At 45.2% G+C, this 24,831-nt stretch overlaps 1 protein-coding gene across 8 annotated transcripts in view; it reads left to right on the top strand.

Moving 5' to 3' along the window:
- The window catches only part of EFCAB11 (EF-hand calcium binding domain 11), a 171,481-nt gene that overhangs the window by 73,663 nt on the left and 72,987 nt on the right, over window positions 1-24,831 (top strand). Inside the window, exons 6-7 of one of the 8 annotated variants that reach the window (XR_008699811.1) lie at window positions 10,714-10,863; window positions 14,233-14,333. The exons of 4 other annotated variants lie outside the window; for them this stretch is intronic. Coding sequence is in view for 3 of the 4 variants with exons in the window: in XM_055538878.1 (XP_055394853.1) it covers window positions 14,233-14,329 (97 nt within the window). In the remaining variant the exon portion in view is untranslated. Of the gene's footprint in view, window positions 1-10,713; window positions 10,864-14,232; window positions 14,512-24,831 lie in introns of those variants that run through there. 3 more of the 8 variants (XM_055538883.1, XM_055538880.1, XM_055538878.1) reach the window with 3 other exon arrangements.

The raw sequence follows: 24,831 nt of genomic DNA, 5'->3' as shown, positions 1-24,831 counted from the left end.
GTAAAGTAATTACCCTTCCTAATGTGGGTGGGCCTCACCTAACCAGTTAATGTCTATAAGAAAAAGACTGAGATTCCTTGAGTAAGAAGGAATTCTGCCTCTAGACTGAATTCAGACTTGAGAGACTGTAATTTCAACTCTTCCCTGACTCTCTGTTATTTTTCCTTGATCTTTATACTTGTCTATCTTTGTGCCAATACCACACTCTCTTAATTATATGATTTTATCTTGAGAGTCCTTTGGACTGCAAGGAGATCCAACCAGTCCATTCTAAAGGAGATCAGTCCTGGGTGTTCATTGGAAGGACTGATGCTAAAGCTGAAACTCCAATACTTTGGCCACCTCATGAGAAGAGTTGACTCATTGGAAAAGACTGATGCTGGGAGGGATTGGGGGCAGGAGGAGAAGGGGAAGACAGAGGATGAGATGGCTGGATGGCATCACCGACTCAATGGACATGAGTTTGAGTAAACTCCGGGGGATGGTGATGGACAGGGAGGCCTGGCGTGCTGCAATTCATGGGGTCACAAAGAGTCAGACACGACTGAGCGACTGAACTGAACTGAACTGATAAGTCCTGATATCCAGTAGTATAAGTCCTAGAGCCTTAGGATTTCTTCAAAATTGTCTTGACTGTCCTAAACTCAGTGTGGTGCCTTATAAAATTTCAAGCTCACATTCTTAACCACCATTTTACTGCTCTATAAGTTTTATTAGCTTTCATTTTAATGAAATAGTCAAGACAGCAAAGCCAACTGACCCCCAAGCCTGTATTCTTGATAACTACACTTACTGCCTCTAGGCCAGAGTTAAAGACGGACATCACTGGTATATTTTTATCACTTGTTTTCATTTTTATGTTTTTATCATTTTTAAAACATTTTCCAGCTTATTATTTTGTTTCCACTATTAATTTTCAACTTATTATAAACCACCTTCAGTGGAAAAAATGGGAGTGAATTCCCAGTTTAGGATCAGTGTGAGATACGGAAGGACTGACCGAGGTGTCAGTTACTGTGAGCCCGTTCACTGACTGTGCGGTCTGTTACTCTAGAGAAAGGAGTCTTAGAGGTAAATGCTCAGAAGGCCGTACTTGCAGAGCTCAGATTAAATAGAACTAGAAAAGTATTAATAGGTCAGATGTGAAAGAGGATATACTAATATTAATATGTACACCCAAACATATCTCTGACATGTCTGATAGAGCAACTTTGTTTTAGAGAGTTTATCCATAATGAATCTTGCTTAAACTTGCTCTGTAACATCCCTGTATTATAATAGAAGAATCCTCACTTCTTTCTTTTTATAATTCGAAAACACAAGACCTTATAAGGTTATGCTCAGAGTCAGTCAAGCTGAATATCAGGTAATCCTATGTCGTAAACCCATTCACCCCATACTTAGAAATCATTGTCTCCAAGAATGATAGGAACAGGTCTATATGAGCCTGGCAGTACACGGCAGCCTACAAGTGGGCTTGGTTTGGCGAAGGCAGAGTGTGCACTTAGTGTTCTCGTGTGTGTAACAGAAAATCATGGATACGTGTAAGTAATTGATATGTGTTTAGTGTTTTGTTTCTTGGTTTTCTGGGGGAACTTTTTGTTTTGGGCAGCTTACCATAGCTAAATAAATTAAATGCAGTGTAGCTCATTGAAAAACACAACAAATATAAGCTGGGTAAGTGGAGGTTTCATAGAATTATACCATAATCAGTATTATACTTGCTAAAGTATCAGTAAGACAAGGAAGAGGGCAGAACAGGTGCTGTGGTCCTGAAAAAATCAATGCCAACATCTGGAACAGAAAAGCTGATTAAAGGAAAAAAGCAGGAAATGACCTAAATGTCATAAAAGAAGAGGTACGTTTCTAATGTCTTTAAATACAAAGGAAGAAGCAGGACAGAGTAGACTAAAGGAAAAACAGTCGTATAATATGAGCCTGTCCACCAGAGCTCAACAAAAACAATGCAAAGTAGAAGAACACGGGGCTAAATACTGAAAACAATAGCGACTGAGTTCTGATCAAAGGACAGGAAGGTGGGGGAACGTATTTTGGCAAAAAGAAAAGTCAAAAGAAAGCAGAAAGTACAGTTTAGGTCAATTCCAATGAGGTAAAGGAATAGAGGAAAATAATACCAATAGACCACGTTCTCAGAAAATGAATGTATACCCTGATGTTATGCACATTGCTTAGCAACAAGCAATTAAAAAAAAAATGAAAAAAGAAGTACAAAAAGCAATTAAAGAGACATATGCCTTGTAAAGTAATCAGGTACAAGGTGAAAATGAGACAAGCCAAGATGAAAAGTGAATTTAGACCTTAAAGAAGGTTAAAATAATATTCACATTTGTTAACTGTCTCTTAGGTCAGTTTTAAAAAACAGACACTGGCTTGTAATAACCATTAAATAAAATAATTGTCCAAAGTAGACCTATTGATGCTATCAGAAATGTTCTCCATACTATTTGTGTAAACATTGAAAATAGATTTAGATATTCATATGGTTTAATATTTTAAGAAAGTATATTTTAATTCAGTATGATAAAAACAAATCTGTGAAAATGATTACTTAAAAATATGATTTAGGAAGGCATTTGGCAATGATTTCCATCTTTCATTTTCTTATTTTGGATATAAGTTGTTGCTTTGTACATATTTAATACTTTATTTAAAATATTTAGAATAGCAGGTAGCATCCAACATGTTTGTAAAGTTCAAAAGCACCTTTATGTAAATAATAGCTTCTAAAGGCCAGTAGACGCATTTCAAAATAAGCAAATAAATCGATTCCGCCCATTCTCAACAGTGAAAATAGAATGCATTTCAATATATAAATTTAGATTTGACCTTGTAAACACTGAAAGCATTATAAACCTCAAATACCACAGTTACCACAGAATTCATCTGGAGAAAACTACTGTCTCAAAATATTCTTCAGAGTCTGTCTGAACTGCAAACTAGAATTTTCCTTCTCTCTTTTGAGAGTCTCAGGTTGTTTTCCTCTGACCTGCGTAGGCTGAGCGCCAAAGAATTGATGCTTTTGAACTGTGGTGTTGGAGAAGACTCTTGAGAGTCCCTTGGACTGCAAGGAGATCCAACCAGTCCATCCTAAAGGAGATCAGTCCTGGGTGTTCTTTGGAAGGAATGATGCTAAAGCTGAACCTCCAGTACTTTGGCCACCTCATGCGAAGAGTTGACTCATTTGAAAAGACCCTGATGCTGGGAAAGATTGAGGGCAGGAGGAGAAGGGGACGACAGAGGATGAGATGGCTAGCTAGTATCACAGACTCAGTGGACGTGAGTCTGAGCATACTCTGGGAGATGGTGATGGACGGGAGCCTGGGGTGCTGCAGTCCACGGGGTCGCAAAGTAGGAACAACTGAGCGACTGAGCAACAAGGTAGTAAGTGACCAGCATCGCGGCAGTGCAGTCCGCATCTCCCACAGTCTTGGAGAGAAAGCACGGACTTCATTACAAATGTAGAAACAATTGAACAAAAAATGATAATGATCAGTCTCTTCATTACTGAGTTTTGGGACCTGAATGTCATTACTCATGATACAGTGTAGCAACTTTCTGTGAATTAGAATTTTTCCTGCTCACTATTTTGGGAATGATCAGTTGAAGTACACAGTGGGTTCTCAAAATAGTTACTCAGTGACTTACTATATAAAGGGTGCCTTTTGAGTCCCTGATGGCTCAGTTGGTAAAGAATCTGCCTGCAATGCACAAGATCGTGGTTTGATTCCTGGGTCAGGAAGATCCACTGGAGAAGGGAAAGGCTACCCAGTCAAGTCTCTTCAAAACTCTGCAGTGCCTTCCGATTTTATATATATTTGTTGTTGTTGTTTATTGTGCTTTTTGTTTGTCTTCAGCCATGTGGCCCAGAATGCAGGATCTTAATTCACCGACAAGGAATCAAACCCGTGCCCCATGCAGGGAAAGCATAGAGCCCTAACCCCTGGACCTCCAGGAATCCTCTGATTGCACAATTAGATCAAACTCAGTTCAGTCACTTCAGTTGCTCAGTCGTGTCCGACTCTTTGCAACCCTGTGGACTGCAGCATGCCAGGCCTCCCTGTCCATCACCAACTCCCAGAGTTTACTCAAACTCATGTCCATCGAGTCGGTGATGCCCTCCAACCATCTCATCCTCTGTCGTCCCCTTCTCCTGCCCTTAATCTTTCCCAGCATCAGGGTCTTTTCAAATGAGTCAGCTCTTTGCATCAGGTGGCCAAAGTATTGGAGCTTCAGCTTCAGCATTAATCCTTCCAGTGAACAGTCAGGACTGATTTCCTTTAGGATGGACTGGTTGGATCTCCTTGCAGTCCAAGGGACTCTCAAGAGTCATTTCCAACACCACAGTTCAAGACCATCAATTCTTCGGCACTCAGCTTTCTTTATAGTCCAACTCTCACATCCATACATGACCACTGGAAAAACCATAGCCTTGACTAGATGGACCTTTGATGGCAAAGTAATGTCTCTGCTTTTCAATATGCTATCTAGGTTGGTCATAACTTTTCTTCCAAGAAGTAAGTGTCTCTTAATTTCATGGCTGCAGTCACCATCTGCAGTGATTTTGGAGCCCCCCAAAATAAAGTCTGACACTGTTTCCACTGTTTCCCCATCTATTTCCCATGAAGTGATGGGACCGGATGCCATGATCTTAGTTTTCTGAATGTTGAACTTTAAGCCAACTTTTTCACTCTCCTCTTTCACTTTCATCAAGAGGCTCTTTAGTTCCTCTTCACTTTCTGCCATAAGGGTGGTGTCATCTGCATATCTGAGGTTATTGATATTTCCCCTGGCCATCTTGATTCCAGCTTGTGCTTCATCCAGCACATCCGGCCAGGCATGCTGCATGATGTACTCTGCATATAAATTAAATAAGCCTGCCTGCCTGCCAAGTCACTTCAGTCGTGTCCGACTCTTTGTGACCCCATGGGGTTCTCCAGGCAAGAACACTAAACTGGGTTGCCACTTCCTCCTCCCTGGTAAATAAGCAGGGGGACAGTCTACAGCCCGACAGCCTCCTTTCCCGGGTTTGTATAAGTCAGTTCCATTCTGGTTCTAACTCTTGCTTCCTGACCTGCACACAGGTTTCTCAGGAGACGGGTGAGGTGGCCTGGTTAACCCTACCTCCCTTTGTTTTACCAGCTTTAACTCATCTCAGACTTCAAGTAGTTAACACATTCGCAGGATGGTTTAGCTTCAGAGTGACCAGGAGGAAATGCAACAGATAGCAAGAGTACAAACTGAGAGAAAACTGTTACTATATGAAAAAGCCTCTCATTCATGTGAATGTAATGGGGAAAAAACGTGTTAAATGTAAGTAAACATGTAATATGTGCAATGTAAGACTTTTCTCATCCTGCGGAGCCCCTAAACCTTTCTTAAAGGACAGTGAGGAAATATACATCTTCCTCAACACCTGGGGACCCAGCTCATCAAGTTGGTCACTTCCTAAAGCCTTCCTGAGTCTGGAGCCGCGTCCACAGGCCTGTCAGGAAGCCCTTGCCCCGGCAGTCTCTGGTCTTCGGCCCTAGACACACAGTAACAGGGCAGCTTCGGCCTGGCCTTTCTGAAAAATAAGTACAAATGGCAGGAAGTGCAGGCTGTGAGCCGCCAGTGCGTTAGCTGTGACACTGGGAGAGCTGATGGGTCGGGAGGAAAGGTGTAAATTGCAGGATAATATCAAGGGGAGGTCAGGCTGTTAGTAATTCAGGGAATGTGATGGACTTAAAGAAAAGGCATGAATTACGGGGTAATATAAAGCAGAGGTCAGTACATTAGTAACACGAGAAAACTGGCAGCTTTGGGAAGAAAAGGTGCAAACCGTGGGATAGTGTAAAGCAGGCGCTTCAGTGTACAGACGTGCTTACATCTGGTCAAGGAGGCACGCTGGCCGTACCGACCATGGCCAGAAGCTTCAGGATTTTTGTCCTTCCATTTCGCAGCAGATCTTTATGTCTTTTAGAGTTCTTAACTAGATTCCAAGTGAATATTGCAGAGAAGAATTATTATGCTTGTTTAGTACAGAAAAAACTGAGTCAGAAAGATTCCCTCAAAACCTCTGAATGCGTGAACCTGTAAAGCACATACTTGTCAGCTCTAATAAATGCGTATCTTTGCGGGGGACACAGTCCTGCACGTCGTCACACATTCTTCACAAGGCTCTGTCACTTCTGGGTTCAAGATGGAATTTAAAACAATCATGCCGTTTAAAACATTTTAAATAAAATTTTTAGTTGACGTATGACAGATAATGATAGACCGCGGGAACTCCTGGACCTCTCTCGTTTCTGCACATCTTATGAGTAAGGCACTGACTGCCTTTTGCCCCACAGTCCCTTTTCAAGAATGTTTATATAGCAAGCATCCTTGGAAGATGCAGTCAGTGTTTCTTCCCAGAACAAAAGGCAGGCATGCTTACCAGCCATCCTAAAAGGCCCGGGCTCTGCAAGCTCAAGGCCCCGCCTCTGGGATGCGGGTAGCCACCTCTCCGAGCCCATCCACATCGCATCCCCCCACAGAACCCAGAGGTTCGGAAGGCGATGCAAACGCACGACGCTCGCGCTGCTTGCTGCGCTGTAAATTGTGCGCCCTCTGCCTCCGAGCCGGGAGACCTGCACCTTCTGCCGGCATCCGTGAGACCGATGGGCTGCTTTGGTAGCTTGCAGTGAGACTGAACGCTCAGGTCCTTCACAGTTCTTAAGGGTTTCATCAGTGAGGATGGGACGCTCACAATGACACGGCTTTCTGGAAAAATGATTCGGAAATCACGGTTCTTAACAGAAGTTTAAGCAAGTCCGGGGGACTCGGTAGCGGATATGCTGACCAAGTTACAGTCACCCAGGCAGCTGAGCGGTCTCTGCTTTGGTCCTTGTCAATGAGGAGCTGTTAGGAAGGTAGTTGCCGTGGATTCATAGACAGCTGTCCAGAGACGTCTGGGTTGCGCTTCCTCTTCTTCAGGCGGAGGGCTTCCCCACCAATACGGCGGGCAGCCTCAAGTCCCCATCGTACACGCTAGAAATGACGAGTACACCGGCTCCTATTGAATGGGCCAGAGAGTTCTACCCCGTTTCAGATAATGAAGGAAATTTTGTGACCGCTGCGGGCAGGTTCCAGGAGAATCCTCGGGACTTTGGCCGAGTCTCCAGGGAGATGAAGGCACGTGATGCCTGCGAAGGAAGAAAGACAAGAGCTGAGCCGTCCTAGGCTCTATGGCGCCCACTTCAGATCCGTTTGGAGGGACAGGTCTCCAAGCTTTTGCAGTGTTTGTGCAAACTAAATAATATTCTCTTGAGGGTCCATCTTGGGAAAAGAAAAAGTTGAAAGACAAGGGAACGATACATTTGAAGTTTAAGAGAGCGGCCGCTTCTGAAGGCAAGCACAGGGCTGAGATCGGGAGGCAGATGCAGGTACCACAGTAATACTGGCCGTTAGTTCTCTAGTTCTTGGATGGGAGTGGGCTCGTAGGTTTCGGTTTCATTATCAAGCTTCATGAGGCAGCTGTTTGTGAACATATATTCACTCTTTTGTGTGTATCAACTATTACATAATAAATTTTTGTGACCAGGTTAGGGAATTTTAGTTTATAATTAATACTGTTGGATTGCTGTGAATGACATAGCATCTGGTAGATTCCTATATGGATTTCAGTAGAGTACAGGATAGTGTCTTTCCCTGAGAGTGCTACCACATCGAACAGGAAAATGGGGCATCTACACTTGTGCAGGAAATACTAGAGAGGCTCCGTGTTGGACCTTCTTAGATAGTGAGGATATCGTGACGTTTTTGCAAATGAAGTACTCTCATATTTGCCTAAGCTAAGATCAATTTCTGCTGGATCATCGAAAAAGCAAGAGAGTTCCAGAAAAACATCGATTTCTGCTTTATTGACTATGCCAAAGCCTTTGACTGTGTGGATCACAAGAAACTGTGGAAAATTCTGAAACAGATGGGAATACCAGACCACCTGACCTGCCTCTTGAGAAACCTGTATGCAGGTCAGGAAGCAACAGTTAGAACTGGACATGGAACAACAGACTGATTCCAAATAGGAAAAGGAGTACGTCAAGGCTGTATATTTTCACCCTGCTTATTTAACTTCTATGCAGAGTACATCATGAGAAACGCTGGGCTGGATGAAGCACAGGCTGGAATCAAGATTGCCGGGAGAAATATCAATAACCTCAGATATGCAGATGACACCACCCTTATGGCAGAAAGTGAAAAGGAACTCAAAAGCCTCTTGAGGAAAGTCAAAGAGGAGAGTGAAAAAGTTGGCTTAAAGCTCAACATTCAGAAAATGAAGATCATGGCATCTGGTCCCATCACTACATGGGAAATAGATGGGGAAACAGTGGAAACAGTGTCAGACTTTATCTTTTTGGGCTCCAAAATGACTGCAGATGGTGACTGCAGCCATGAAATTAAAAGACGCTTACTCCTTGGAAGGAAAGTTATGACCAACCTAGACAGCATATTGTGGAGAAGGCAATGGCACCCCACTCCAATACTCTTGCCTGGAAAATCCCATGGATGGAGGAGCCTGATAGGCTGCAGTCCATGGGGTCGCTAAGAGTCAGACATGACTGAGCGACTTCACTTTCACTTTTCACTTTCATGCATTGGAGAAGGAAATGGCAACCCACTCCAGTGTTCTTGCCTGGAGAGTCCCAGGGATGGGGGAGCCTGGTGGGCTGCCGTCTATGGGGTCACACAGAGTCGGACACGACTGAGGCAACTTAGCAGACAGCATATTGAAAAGCAGAGACATTACTTTGCCAACAAAGGTCCGTCTAGTCAAGGCTATGGTTTTTCTATTGGTCATGTATGGATGTGAGAGTTGGACTGTGAAGAAAGCTGAGTGCCGAAAAACTGATGCTTTTGAACTGTGGTGTTGGAGAAGACTCTTGAGAGTCCCCAACCAGTCCATTCTAAAGGAGATCAGCCCTGGGATTTCTTTGGAAGGAACGATGCTAAAGCTGAAACTCCAGTACTTTGGCCACCTCATGCGAAGAGTTGACTCATTGGAAAAGACTCTGATGCTGGGAAGGATTGGGGGCAGGAGGAGAAGGGGACGATAGAGGATGAGATGGCTAGATGGCATCACTGACTTGATGGACATGAGTTTGAGTGAACTCCGGGAGTTGGTGATGGACAGGGAGGCCTGGCGTGCTGCGCTTCATGGAGTCGCAAAGAGTCGAACACGACGGAGCGACTGAACTGAACTGAACTGAAGATCAATTAAGAGTTATTTCTAGATTCTGTTCTTTTTCATTGCTCCTAAAAGCAGACTGTAAATGTTTTATATATTTATGGTGCTAAGGGGGCATTATCCAGGCATTTGAAAAATTTAGGAAAATGTTCTAGGTACTCTACCCACTTCTCTGTCCCAGGAGAATGGAGAAGTCTTATTTCCCTTCCTAACTCTGTCTTCTTTCTAGGAGAGAGAGAGAGAGAGAGAGAGAGAGAGAGAGAGAGAGAGAGAGACTCTGACTCTGGGAGCTCTCCAGCCCCTCCGGGTGTGGGAGGACGGCAGCTCCTCGGTCCAGCTGACCTTGAGAGTTAAGACACTAGATTCTTTGCGAGGTCACCCTTAGGGTGCTGTCCTCATACTACTGCTAAAGATTTTTATCACCCACTGGAGACTAAACGCTTTTCATGCTTTGTTTCATTTACTCTTTCCAGCACACCCAGGGTGGCTGTTATCATCACCTCCATTTTATATTTGTTTGTTTGTTTGTTTGGCTGCGCTGGGCCTTGAGAGTCCCTTGGACTGCAAGGAGATCCAACCAGTCCATCCTAAAGGAAATCAACCCTGAATATTCATTGGAAGGACTGATGCTGAAGCTGAAGCTCCATTACTTTGGCCACCTGATGCAAAGAGCCAACTCATTGGAAAAGACCCTGATGCTTGGAAAGATTGAGGACAGGAAGAGAAGGGGCTGACAGAGGCTGAGATGGTTGGATGGCATCACTGACTCAATGGACTTGAATTTGAGCAAACTCCAGGAGACAGTGAAGGAGAGGGAAGCCTGGCGTGCTGCAGTCCATGGCGTAGTTCTAGCCAGAAGGCAAAGTCTGTTCTGCAGACTCTACAGCTCATGCTTTTAGCAATGCTACAGCCTTGTCATCTCATCCCTTAATTCTAACAGTAACATGGGGGTGTAAGGAACTTTTTTCCATCATGAACACCAGAAGTTATGTAGTGGGGACAAGTGGGCAAGCTCTGTGACCTCCAGGCAGGACGGGGACTCCCAGGCTGAGATCCTGTTACTCCTGTTTCTAGAGAATTTTATACTTTTCCTTCTTATCAAAAGCTTGTTTTGATCTGGGTAGTTAATATTATTGGATAAGTTGGAGTTAACTTTTCTAAAGTGTGAGGAGGAGGGACAAGCACCTCGGAGATGTTTTTATTTTGCTAAACATGGTGACATTTCTTTCACCTGTGTGCTTTTGTTTCTATGAGAAAGCGAGCAGGGTGCGAACTGCGCTTCTGTCTCTGGTCTTCTCGTGAAAGCCACGCATGCCATTTTCCTCCTGATCTATAATTGGTCCCTAGGAGGGAAGTAAATTACTTGACTCAAAACCAGGCTTCAAAGGCAGAGTTTGAAGTGTCTTTCTTTATCCTGAGCTTGCAGATTTGTCTTTAGTCGGCTACTGAGAAAAATAAACAAACAAATACTTTAATCTGACTTACAGAGCACTTAAAACAAGGAAGGCGGCAGAAAAGAAGCAGGAGGCACCTCCCGGGGGGACGCCCCAGGCCGGCAGCATCTGGAAGGCAAGTGCTGCTGCTTGAGACGGGGGAGAGCCCCAGGGGAGTGTCTGCAGGACAGCGTTTGGCAGAAGGTTCGTGCCGCGGCTCTGTGGGGACTTTTGTCTCCACCTGTTCCTGTTGTTGTCCAGTCGCTAAGTCATGTCCAGCTCTTTGCGACCTCGTGGACTGTAGCCCGCCAGGCTCCTCTGTTGACATGTACTTATCCGCACCTTATTTTGGTGGGAAAGACCATGAGTGTTAGTTGCTCAGTTGTATGCGACTCTCTGCGACCCCATGGACTGTAGCCCGCCAGGCTCCTCTGTCCATGGGATTCTCCAGGCTAGAATACTGGAGTGGATTGCCATGTCCTATAGTACAGCCACCGGAAAGCCACCCAGGGAATCTCTCTAGAAGGAAAGGAAGGTTCAAGACCACAGGTGGGGGGTGCCCTTCATTTATGAGCTTAATGTAAGCCACTCTGCTTAGATAAGCGGGTGAGAGGTTCTGGGCTTCCCTCTGCGGTCCTGGGACCCTCCTCAACCAGTGATGAGGCCCAGGAATACCTGCTCATCCACGGACCAGTCAGCGCAGGCGAGGTGCTCGCACCCCGCTGCTTAGCCGAGCTCACCCCAGAGCCGTGGGAATGGGTGGGGTCTTCTCCTCCCAAGTCACGGGGATCCTTGATAACAGCCATGGGGGCGGGTCTGGGGTTTCTAGGGAAACTAAACAGTGCCAGCAGCATAGGGGTATTTATGTCTTAAACCTCACACCTCCTTACAGAACCTTATCAGTAAGAGAGCGGGAGTGCATTACTTTCAGAGTCGACGGTGAGGCCGTCTTGAGTCCCTGAAGCCTGTGTCCCCACACCAGCCTTCCCCTGACACACTCGGGTGGCCACCAGTCTGCTCGTAGCTCTCAGGTTACCCCGTGGTGTTTGTCTCTGACACTTCCGTGCCGTTGGAGAGTCTGATTTTTTTAATATATATTTATTTATTATTTATTTGGCTGGACCAGGTCTTCCTTGGAACATGAGGGGTCTTCGCTCTTCATCGTGGCACTCATGGTCTTTGGTTGAGGCAGGCAGACTCTCAGCTGCGGCGTGTGGGGTCCGGATAGTTCCATGATTAGCCACTGAACCCCGGCCCCTGTGTCAGGAGCACAGAGGCTTAGCCACTGGGCCACCTGGAGAGCCCCAGATCTGAAGTTTAAGTAGGCTAAGTGTGGGGGTGTGGTAGGTGGAATTCAAAAAAGGTGTAGATCCTATTTGTTTAGGATAGTTATGCATTATTTAAAACTTATTTAAAACTTTGAACAGTGTTCCTCACTGACATATTAGAATGACTGTATCAACAGGAGTTTGGTAGAGGGGAATGGCAAACAGGAGCTGCTGCTGCTGCTGCCAAGTCGCTTCAGTCGTGTCCGACTCTGTGCGACCCCATAGACGGCAGCCCTCCAGGCTCCACCGTCCCTGGGATTCTCCAGGCAAGAACACCGGAGTGGGTTGTCATTTCCTTCCCTAATGCATGAAAGTTAAGAGTGAAAGTGAAGTCGCTCAGTCGTGTCCGACTCTTACGACCCCATGGACTGCAGCCCACCAGGCTCCTCCATCCATGGGATTTTCCAGGAAAGAGTACTGGAGTGGGGTGCCATTGCCTTCTCCGAAACAAGGGTTAATGGCCAGTAAAAAGTTTCGTGATCTTTTGTTCTCTGTATATTTTATCTAAGTTTAAAGAGTTTGTTGTTGTTATTGTTTATTTGTTTACTCTCTGGTTGCGGTGCGTGGGCTTCTCATGAGTGGCTTCTCTCATGAAGCACAGGCCCCACGTGCGGGCTCAGTAATCGGGGCACGTGGACTGAGTTGCTCTGCAGCATATGCGATCTTAGTTCCCTGACCAGGGATCCAAGTCATGCCCCCTGCATTGGCAGGCAGATTCTTAACCACTAGACCACCAGGGAAGTCCTCAGTTCAGTTCACTTCAGTCGCTCAGTCATGTCTGACCCTTTGTGACCCCATGGACTGCAGCACGCCAGGCCTCCCTGTCCATCACCATCTCCCGGAGTTTACTCAAAGTCATGTGCATCAAGTTGGTGTTGCCATCCAACCATCTCATCCTCTGTCGTCCCCTTCTCCTCCTGCCTTCAGTCTTTCCCAGCATCAGGGTCTTTTCAAATGAGACAGTTTCGCATAGGTGGCCAAAGGATTGGTTTCAGCTTTAGCATCTGTCCTTCCAATGAATATTCAGGACTGATTTCCTTTAGGACGGACTGGTTTGATCTCCTTGCAGTCCAAGGGATTAGGGAAATCCTAAAGAGATTTTAAAATTCAGAATAAATGAATGTCCATTTTTTAAAAACGGGAATGGTTTTATTTCTTACAATTTTTACTTCTCTAAATCATACAAAGCTATATTGAATTCAGAAATCTTGGCAAATAAGGCAAAATATATAACATTAGAAAATTTTAACCCCAGGTTCTTTCTTCAAAATATTAACCAACTGCATTTTGCTAATATTCACATTAAGTAGTAATATCAAAACGAGCATTTGTGGCCACATCAACAAACATGCATCCCGTGCAGGGTGCTTCCTAGTTGCTGGGGATACAGAGGAATAGAAGGCGATCTTCCTGTCCTCAGAAACCAGCGTATGATGTATTTGGAGAAAACGACAAAAACATGGAAAATAAATAGTAGCACATTATTCACTGCCTGTTTCCACTAAGTCTAAGTGTTAGTCGCTCAGTTGTGTCTTAACTCTTTGCGACCCCGTGGACTGTAGCCCACCAGGCTCGTCTGTCCATGGGATTCTCCAGGCAAGAATACTGGAGTGGGTTGCCATTTCCTTCTCCAGGGGATTTTTCCCTACCCAGGAATTGAACCCAGGTCTCCCACATTGCAGACAGATCCTTTACCGTCTGAGCCACCAGGGAAGCCCCCTAGTTCCACTAGGTGAGATGAAATAAGCAGTTCAGAAAAGGGAGCGATTCTTCAGGGAGGGATGGTCCTGCAGAGATTGAGAGAGGCTCTGATCCTGTAAGGAAGGGGAAGACCTCACAGGTTGCCAAGTAAGTTTGCTTTTGCAGTTGCATTTTATTCCATTTCCCCTAAAATTATTATTAGAGCATACTGTTTGATTCCAAGATTTGCTTTGGTATATTACAGTTTCCTATGGAATTGCTCGGATGCTAGGAAATATTGAAGGCAAAAAGGGAAGAGGATGACAGAAGGTGAGAAGGTTAGATAGGATCACCAACTCAGTGGAGATGAATCTGAGCAAACTCCGGGAGACAGTGAAGGCAGGGGAGGAAGGACTTAGTGACTGAACAGCGATAGCAATAGAATTGTTAGGATCTGGTCTCATGGATCACTTCTGACTGTGTGTTCTCGAAAACTTCTGTAATGGTTCCCTATTGTTCCTTTAGAATTATTTTACAATAATACAATTGTAAATTTCTTTTATAGTGAGAACAAAACTATTGCCAGAAGCAAACTAGAGGATATAGGTATCAACAGGTGTATTTCTTGTAACATAAATGTAAGGACCGTTTCTTATCTATAAGAGCTAAAGAGTGTTCTACCGACGCAGCCGCCGTCTCTCAGCATCTGCTCCTCGCTGCGGCCTCGACCTGACACATTCACTCGTGAGAATTTCAGAAAACTGAATCTGACTACAGTCAAGCTGGCAGAGTTCTTCCCTGGATTTATTTGACGTTAATTTGTTGGATTAGTCTTCAATCAATAAATTGGGAGTAAACATGAAATTTCCATTTAGTGTTATTTCTTCCCATTAATCATTTCCTGTCCTTGACTCTCCATCTCTTTCCACCAAGTCTGTGAGCGCCCATCTTTGGCCTGTGAGTTCCTTCTGGGTAGGCCTCATGGACTCCCTGGAGCTTTGAGTAGTGCTCAATGAAAGCTTAGTGAATGAGTGAAAACAGCATTTTACATATGATTAGAAAGAAGAAATATGGAGGACGTTAGCTATAAATACACATGTATGATTTTAATTTTCACATGTATTTTTTTTTTAAACAATCTTAAAAAAAAAAAGTATTTATTTGGCTGCCTCCAGTCCTCAATGCAGGGTGCAGTATGCAGGCTCTTAGGCTGCGGCATTGGACTCTCTGGTTGCGGTTCTCAGGCTCCAGAGCGCAGGCTCAGCGGTTGAAGCACTTGGGTTTAGTTGCTCCTCGGCACATGAGATCTTAGTCCCTTGACTAGGGATCGAACCCCTGCATTGCAAGGTGGATTCTTAACCGCTGGACCACCGGGGAAGCCCCCTAAACAATCCATCTTATGAAAGTAACTTCCTGCTGGTCTTACCTAGTCAGAAGCTAATCTTGATTTGAAGGAAGCAGGATTTATGAGCCTCTCAAGGAGGCTCATATTTTTGAACATCAGTTATTTTGTAAGAAGGGCCTGTTTTCTGTGACATATTAACACATCTGATGAAGTGGATGTTCACATTTTAGAAGCTCTTTGGCTGCCTCTTCTGCATAATTAAGTTCTTTTCAGAGCAGCTTCTACACTGTCGACGCCACATGTGTATTTCAGACTAGTGAACACAGCTAGAATCTGATCACCAGCTTCTCAAAGCCATCCTTCGTTGCCCAGCAGGCAGCTTCCTGTCAGAATTCATTTCCCACTTGGAAAGTATCTCTCTGACCTGCAGACTTTTGGACACAATTCACCCTTCACATATTTGAGTCTGCCCCTCGTCACCCGTCCTTGGCGCCTCAGACGCCAAAAGACCCTCTTGTGATCAGAGTGATAAAATCACCGTAATCTTCAGGAGACGGAAAGCTAAGAAGAAGGTTTGAAGATTTTTGTTCCCTTGATCTTTCTAATTTAAAAAATGCTTTTAGCATGTATCTATTTCTATTACGATAGTTTAAGAAATTAAAGTAATGACTTATGGTTGAAGCCAGATGTTTTCTCAGCTCATTCAGTCTTTGGATGATTCAGTTAAGCTTTGGCAGAGTTGCAGTAAATTCAGTTCAGTTTAGCAAACAGGGCGACCCTGTGGCTAGCCCTCCTCTTACTGTGGTCTCTACACGAACCGTGCTTTAGTTGCAATAAAGCTTGTGTGAGTGATCCAGATATGCCTGCTGGGGAGATTAAAATTCACCGTGGAAGATGAGTAGGTTGGGCAGGTATCGTCCAAGAAGGAATTTCATGCTGGAGAAAGTAGAAGGTTTGGCTTACAAGGAGGGGAGTCATGCCAGGTAAGGGGCACTGAGATGGGATTCAGCAGGGCAGGTACCGATTCTTGGAGAGGGATGGGACATGAGAGAATGGTCTTCATCTGGCTTCAGGCTGCAGAACTGGTGCCCGGGAAGCCATGGTAACTGTCCAGGGCTTAATCAAGGAGGTCGTGTTTCCAGAGTAAAGGAGATGGACAGGTGAAGAGGAAGTCAGATCTTAGGAACGTTACACAGAAAGAATCTGATAGCCTCCAAGGCTGATTGGATATTGGGAAGCAGCGCCAAGAGAACTGTGTGTGAGCTCCCAGGGCTGGGAAGCCTGGGTGGGTGGGAGAGCTGCCCATTAGCACCCAGCACCTATGTGCAGATCAGGTGCTTGGTAAGTGTTTGATGACTGAGTAAATGGCCTGCCTTGTATTACGCTCCACCCTGGCGGTGGAGAAGCGTCAGACTAAGCATCAGAAGCAATTATGAGCTTAAAACCTGGAGATCTCCATGTCCCACGCCCCCACCTCTTAGTGTAGATGGGGGACTAGAGTGGGAAGCGGTCCAGGAAGAGACTTGAGAGGATGAATGTGAGTGGGGGGAGCCGGGCAAGGAAAGGGCAGGAGAGAGCCCGCAATCTGCAGCTCCGTGAGAACAAGGGGAAGGCGGGGTGTTTCAGGGAGATAGAGTGGACGGAGGTGTCAAAAAATAAGAGGTGTAAGTTTGATTTTGTCCCGGAGAAGGGCGCCTTGCTGAGGCTTGAGGAGCCTCAGGGAAGTGGCAGCAGGGGATGCTAGCTGGCAAAGACCTGAGTAGGGAGGCCATGCTTGTATCATTGGTGAGACTGTAGACAAGAGCCTTCCCTCAGTTATGTCCAGCGATGAACCGCTTTGAAGGAAGCCTACTCCTTAGCTGACTCGTGTTATGTCAGAAAATGCCAGTATGTCATTAATACCTGTAGCTCTAAAATGTCCCTATTTCCACACTGTAACCCCAAAACATTATTTTTACAAACCATTTGAAGATAACATTTTTATTTTCTTTGATTCTACTCTTTCAAAATTTCGTTTATCCCTCTCGGAGATTTATTTCTAGGTCACTGATTCAGATTTCAAAACCAGCACTTTCTATGAGCTTATTTTATGCCTAGTAGAGTTGAAATTCAAACATTTTCTGAGAGTAGCAACTGAAATAGCTTTAAAGACCTTTTTCACATCCACCTTGTTTTTTTCCTTTGCTGATTGTATCTTTTCCAAAATGCCCCAGATTGACAGCTCCTGGGATATCGTATGTCTGTAACAGCACAAGCTTTTGAGAATTGAGAAATAAACTGCTTGTGTCCTGGCTCTTGAAGAGGTTCCTTTACTCCTAAGCGGAAGCTTCCAGCCAAGGGGAAAAGCGTGTACGAACAGGAGTCACAGGACCTAGCCCCAGTTCCCGTCTTTGTTGTGTGATCTCGGAGACTGCAGTAGAGGGCCAATTAGGTCTCTTTCAAAAAAAAAAAAATCTCGGAAGATCCTTGTTGGTTATCCATTTTAAATAGAACAGTATGTCCGTGCCACCGGCTCAATGGACGTGACTCTGAATAAGCTCCAGGAGTTGGTGAAGGACAGGGAAGCCTGGCACGCTGCAGTCTATGGGGTCGCAAAAAGTTGGACATGACTGAGCGACTGAACTGAACTGTGTGTACATGTCAACCTCAAACTCCCCAAATATCCCTTCCTCCCATCCTTCCCCCACTTCCGGCAACCGTGGACCTACCGTATAGCCCAGGAAACTCTGCTCAGTGTTGTGTGGCAGCCCGGGCCGGAGGGGAGTTTGGGGGAGAAAGGACACGTGTGTATGGATGGCTGAGTCCCCCTGCTCTCCATCTGGAACTATCCCAGTATTGTTAATCAGCTATACTCTAATATAAAAAAAAGTTGTTTTTTTTTTTTTAAAACTGCCATGGAATTTGCTACCAAAAGAAAAGAATAAAATAAAATAAATCTCAGAATCCGTGGATATACTTTATCATTTAACTTAGTCATCAAGCCTACCGTATGGTATGATCCCGCATTTGGAGGTGTTCTGTTTACCATGGAACATCATCTGCCCCTCTGTTTGGCTGACTCTCTTATCCTTCTAACTGCATGGTGTGTGTTTTCTGGTATCCAGCAGCCCCCAACCCCCACACCCAGCACCCAGCACCTATGGTACAGATCAGATGCTCGGTAAGGATTTGATGACTGAGTAAATGGCCTGTCGTGTGTTACGCCCCACCCTGGTGATGCAGAACCATCAGACTAAGCATCAGAAGCGATTATGAGCTTAAGACCATGGAGAGCTCCACGTCCCACCCCTCCACCTTCAGTATTTGAGTTTCTATAAATCGGCCTTTCACGTCCATACTTAAAAATATCCCCATTGGTCCTGCTCACGTGAGAAGGGCTGACCCACCATCTGTGAGTTCCTGGAGGCCACAGATTACGGTTTCTATCAGCTCGCTCCCGGCCCCTGGGGTAATCTCTGGCAGAAAGTCGGTACCAGTGTTTGTGAACAAATGAATCCAAACTTGGAGATGAATGATAAATGAGAGCAAAACGCTCCTTCTTTTGGCTGCAGATGTAACACCTTGAAACTTTAAATACTGATTTATACTACTCATGATACGTTCTATTTTTAAAGAAATGAATTGAATGCCCAAATTACCAGTTCTGATAAATTTAAAAATTGATGGTTTGTCACCTAATAATTGTGACTAGAACTCCTTTGCTTTGTTTGCTTAATGCTTACAATTTAGTGATGAGTCATTTCCTTTCATTATTACTTGCCTTCCCATATGTTGTTGTTCAGTCGCTTGGTCGTGTCCGACTCTTTGCGACCCCATGGACTGCAGCACGCCAGGCTCCCCTGTCCTTCACTATCTCCCAGAGTTTGCTTACATCATGTCCACTGAGTCAGTGGTGTTATCTAATCACCTCATCCTCTGCTGCCCGCTTCTCTTTTTGCCTTCTGTCTTTCCCAGCATCGGGGTCCTTTCCAAGTATCTGCACCAGGTGGCCAAAGTATTGGAGCTTCAGCTTCAGCATCGGTCCTTCCAGTGAATATTCAGGGTTAATTTCCTTTAGGATTGACTGGTTTGATCTCCTTGCCTTGCCATACACCTTGTTTTAAATTGTCTTTAAGAACTCACAACCTATCACTCTCTTTCAGTGACATAATTCTGATATTTTAAGCTATCGTTTCTTGATAGGTCGTGATGTGAAGCCAGGAAAGACATAGAACCAGCATTAACTCTGAGTCATCTCACAGCTCATGATCGTGTGTATCATATTTCTATGCTCCAGAGAAGAGAGACAGCATTGGTTTTAACTAAGAATATGATGCTATCCTGAATACAAAGCCCTTATCACTAATATCCTATTGACCTGTGTCTTATCTATTTTTGAGTAACAAATTACCATGAGGCTTAGCAGATTAAAGCAATAAACATTTCGTATCTCACATAATACCTGTGGGTTGGGAATCTGGGAATGACTGAGCTGCTGGTCCTGGCTTCTCTTGCCTCTCATAAAGTTACACTCAGGATGTCAGCCGGGACTGCGGTCATCTGAAGGCGTGACTGGGGCCAGAGGACTCACCCCCCAGGTGGCCCCCGCACACGCTGGGCATCCTGGTGCCTCTCGTCCTCAGGAGGCCCCCTTGTCAGGGCTGTGGGAGTGTCTTCACGGTAGAGGGAACATCAGGTGTTCTGTTGGTGATTTCATATGTGAACTTTCAGGAAGAAAAGAGAAAGGTTAGGTCAGTAGCCGTGGTAAGCCCAAATGTGGGTTAAAAAAACCAAACAGCACCCAGCTTAACAAAAGTGGTAAGTAAGCCAGGTATCAGGTGTTTACACAATTATCCCATTTCAAAGAAGTTCTCTTTCGGTTCTTCTCCATCATCCCAGTCTTCTGTCTGCATGCAACTTGCTCACCTCCGGATTCTGGCAGCCCCGTGTTGCCACGCTTCTTGGTCCGTATCTGTCTGCCCCACTAGACTTCTTGGTCCGTATCTGTCTGCCCCACTAGACTGGAAGTGCAGGCGCAGAGCTGTGACTTTCAGCCTTGAATCTCAGATGCTCAAGGCAGCGCCTGGCCCTTAGCTGATCTTTACTGTCTGTTGTTGAACTTATACAACTGAATACCATTGTCTCCCTTTTCTCTGTAAGACTGTGTAACTTGATTGAAGGTCTGCAGTTAGTAAGTGGCAGAGTTTGGGGCTCAAAGTCAGGTCTGGATTTTGTTCATCAGCTAAGATGGTGTTGTGAAGGCCCTCAGAGTCACCTGTGTGTCAGGAGGCCTCAAATGTCATCCTCGGGAGAAATTCCATAGGAGGTATCTCTGTATTCACCCAGAATGAATCACTATGGTTTAAGAGAGATTGCTCGAAGGAGACATTTTTCTTTTTATCACATTAAAGAACATTGAAGATAAACTGGCCCATTGCATTTGGGCTTCAAGCCAGTGTTTGGTGTTACCTCATGTGCTTTCATCTCTAAGTGGTTTGCAAAAAATTTCTCACACCTCAAGTGCAAAGGGAAAGTCTCTTTCTCTTTTTCCACTTTTTTCAGGGATTCTACCCAGGTTGATTTGAAAGATTTGAACATGGTGTTTAGATATGAAGTTGTTGTTCAGTCTCTCAGTCGTGTCTAACTCTTTGCACCCCCGTGACTGCAGCATGCCAGGCTCCCCTGTCCTTCACCATCTCCTGGAGCTTGCTCAAACCCATGTCCACTGAGTTGGTGATGCCATCCAACCATCTCATCCTCTGTCGTTCACTTCTCCTCCTGGCCTCAATCTTTCCCAAAGGCAAAAAGACAGGACATTGAAAGATAAACTCCCCAGGTCAGTAGGTGCCCAATATGTTACTGAAGAAGAATATGCTTCTGGAGAAACAGCTCCAGAAGCAATGAAGAGGCTGAGCCAAAGCAGAAACAACACCCAGTGCTGGATGTGGCTGGTGATGGAAGTAAAGTCCGATGCTGTAAAGAGCAATACTGCATAGGAACCTGGAACGTTAGTCCATGAATCAGGGTAAATTGGAAGTGGTCAAACAGGAGATGGCAAGAGTGAACATGGACATCTTAGAACTAAAATGGACTGGAATCGGTGGATTAACTCAGATGACCATTACATCTACTACTGTGGGCAGGAATCCCTTAGAAGAAATGGAGTGGCCATCATAGTCAATAGAGTCCGAAATGCAGTACATGGATGCAGTCTCAAAAACGACAGAATGATCTCTATTCATTTCCAAGGCAAACCCTTCAATATCACAGTGATCCAAGCCTATGACCCAACCAGTAACGCTGAAGAAGCTGAAGTTGAACGGTTCTATGAAGACCTACAAGACCTTCTAGAACTAACACCAAAAAAAGATGTCCTTTTCATCATAGGGGACTGGAATGCAAAAGTAGGAAGTCAAGAGATACCTGGAGTAACAGGCAAGTTTGGCCTTGGAGTATGGAATGAAGCAGGGCAAAGGGTATTAGAGTTTTGCCAAGAGAACACACTGGTCATAGCAAACACCCTCTTCCAACAACACAAGAGAAGGCTGTACACATGGACATCACCAGATGGTCAACACTGAAATCAGATTGATTATATTCTTTGCAGCCAAAGATGGAGAAGCTCTATACAGTCAGCAAAAACAAGACCAGGAGCTGACTGTGGCTCAGATCATGAACTCCTTATTGCAAAATTACAGATATGAAGTTGGAGATCAGTAAATGAGGAGATTGTTATGGACCCCCTGACTAAACTGATCACTGTAGGAAGCCTTCCTGCAAAGGTCTAGGTCCTAAACTAAGGGCTCAGTGGATGAGCACATGCATTCAAGTGGTGTCTAATGTGTGAATCACCATGGGGACAGGATGTGTGGTGGAGGGGTGGAGAAGTTGAGCATCGCCCCCGGGCCCCTGGACTGGGGATCTGAGTTAGTGGTGGCCCCGCCCAGTGTGACGGGGACACAGGCAGGGGAGAGGAGAGGGCTTGATGATGATGTCAGCTTGGGACGTGTCCGTGGGACAACCAGGACAGGTGTTCCGTCTAGACTGGACCTCTAGGTCTGATGGCTCCAGGAAAGAGGAGTCACCAGGCTCTCTGGGAGAGGGCCTGGGGCTTAGCTGTGTCTGATGATGGTTCATGGATTGTTGGTGTGGAAACAGCTTCGGGGCACAGGCAGCCTTTCTTGGCTATGCTGACCTTTTGGGAATCTCGGCGTGTATTGTTACAGCTCAGTGTCCCAGACAGACTGGGAGAGAGTGAGCACGCCCTTGCTTGTGGATGTAGACGGGAGCTGCCGCATTTCTGGCCGACGAGGGCCCCGCCCTCTGCCAGGTCTTGCAGAGGCTGCTAAACGAAGCTTGCTCCTACTCATGATTTGGCAATCTTAAATACCTCTTTTTTTTAATTTACTATTAGCCTTCAGTGATGTTGATATCTGTTCTGAAATGTCATTCAATTTCCTTTTTAAAAGAAAGCACAAATTCTTCTTTTATTCTCTTGGGAATATGCTTGTTAATAAAACTTGGTTCTTCCGTGTGGCTGTTGACGTAGATGGTTGTAGTGAGACCTCTTTGATTAGTCACTTACTGTCTGAGTCTATGAATTATTTCAGATGTTCTCTCTCTCTCTGTCTTGATCCAAAGAGTTATCTTGCGACATAACGCACTTCGCTTTTATTATATTCAGTAAAACTTTACAGCTTATTCTCTCTTTTTGTGCTAATCTGATAGCATAATTAAAATGTCTGACTTCAGTTCTTTCCTTACAAATACTGCCCAGCTCTTCTGCCTTTAATTAACTGAAATCATTCTGATGTAAACAAATACCAGTTGCAGACTGTATTACCTATACTCCTTTCTTAGGAGAATTCAAGTACATCCCTTGTTTGTTAAATTATAGTCTTAAAGAAGCAAGTGACATATTTTGTCATTTTGTACAATGCCAATAGCAAACAAAGGCTCACTTCTGTGTTTTCATTCTTGTTACACCTTTTATTGAATATTCATCTGCAGAGCCAGTGTGGGCAGGAAGAGGGGAGACAGGCTTTAGAGTCACACCAGCTTGAAGCTCTCAGCTTGGCCACTTCTCAGTGGCGCCACTTTGGATGAATTGCTTGACTACTTCCGGGCCTTGGTTTCCTTGCAGGGAAAATGAAAGTGATGATATCTGCCTTGCGGATTATGGGCATTCAGTGACACAGTGCAAGCCACATGCTTGGCACAGAGCCCGGCACGTAACAGGTGCCCAGTAAACACCATCAATATCCATGTTGACACAGTAGAAGACATTCTCCTAGCCAGTTGAGCAGCTTAAAGGAAGCGTCCAGTCCTTACACAGAGCTGTCCAGTGGGTGCCCGCGGCATGTTGAACATTTGCAAGCAGAGGCTCCTCTGCAGCGCCGTCACACACGTCTGCTCCAACTACTTGAGCAGTTTTCGTCCCCAGACCTCGTCTATGATGTTTATTCTCAAACCCCTTTATGCCAGCTGAACTTGTCCTTTAATTAAGGTATTTAATTAAATATTAGGCAAACAGAATGTCAGTACAAAAAGACAGCTGCTTTTTCTATAAAAAAAAATAAGTTTTGGAAAGACTTAATAAAGGTAACTCAATAAATTGAAGGAAAACTTCTGAGGACCTCGAGTGGTCATTCTCACAGGGATAGAAAGTAGAATCGTGGTGGCCAGGGACTGCAGGGGAGGGAAACGGAGAGTTCTCCTTTAATGGGGACCGAGGTTCAGTCGCAGCATTTCTGGAGGTGGGTGGTGCTGATGCCTGCGAAACGCATGTGCCGCTTAATGTGACTGAGCTGAGACGGTAAATTTTATGTTATGTCTATTTTATTACAATTTTAAAAATTGTTTTAATCTGCCACATTAGCTGTGGGTTGGAGAGCTGTTAGAGACTGGCGAGCAGGGAATCCAAAAAGCTGGAGGAATTCCACATCTAGGGGTTTTCTAGCGGTTTTTTAAGTTTTCTTATTTTCAGGAAACCAAAGTTGGACATTGCAGGTAATTTGTTTTAGGTGTAGTTCATTAGAGAAAGAGAACAAGTCGTGCTGATCCGTGTACCATTTCTCAAAGATGAGGGCTTTGGCATAGATCAGGATATAAGGAAATGAACACGTTTGTATTTAAAATGTTAAGTCACACGTTTAAGTTACATATGTGTCTTAGGTTGGGCTCCTGGGGAATAGACTGAGATGGAGATGTGCAGGAAGCTCATTGGGGAGGGAGCGCTCTCAGATCCAGGCCTGGATGGGAGTGAGGAGGGCAGGACCAAGAGAAGGAGAGTGGACACCCAGGTGAGAGACGGGTGCCAGCCACCCTCCAGAGATGTGGCAGGCAGGCGTTTGCACTTGTTCTCAGGCACTGACTAGGCATCTGGTGTGGCCTGCCCCCCCCCACCCAGGGGATGTCCTCTGGCTACAGGTGGAGCCCAGGCGGCTCTCGCCTGTCCACCCTCAGCAGGTGACGCTTCCAGGTGAGGATCCAATGGCCCCCAGCGTCAACACCTAGCTCTGTTTATTTTTTGCATGTTTCCCCTTTACAGCAATTTTTTAAAAATTGGCTGATTGACTTCTTCTGGCAGTTTCCTGATGGGAGGGACTGGCTGTGGGGGAGTCTGGCTCTTGCTCTGATTGGACAGGGCCATGCTTAGTCAAGGATCTTCCCTGTAGCTCAGACAGTAAAGAATCTGCTGCAATGCGGGAGACCTGGGTTCAGTCCCTGGGTCAGGAAGACCCCCTGGAGAAAGGAATGGCAATCCACTCCAGTATTCTTGCCTGGAGAATCCCATGCGCAGAGGAGCCTGGCGGGCCACAGTCCACGCAAATGCTTAAT

This window comes from Bubalus kerabau, chromosome 10 (assembly GCF_029407905.1).
Source record: "Bubalus kerabau isolate K-KA32 ecotype Philippines breed swamp buffalo chromosome 10, PCC_UOA_SB_1v2, whole genome shotgun sequence".
NCBI lineage: Eukaryota > Metazoa > Chordata > Mammalia > Artiodactyla > Bovidae > Bubalus > Bubalus kerabau.
This window is presented reverse-complemented; position numbering and strand designations above follow the sequence as displayed.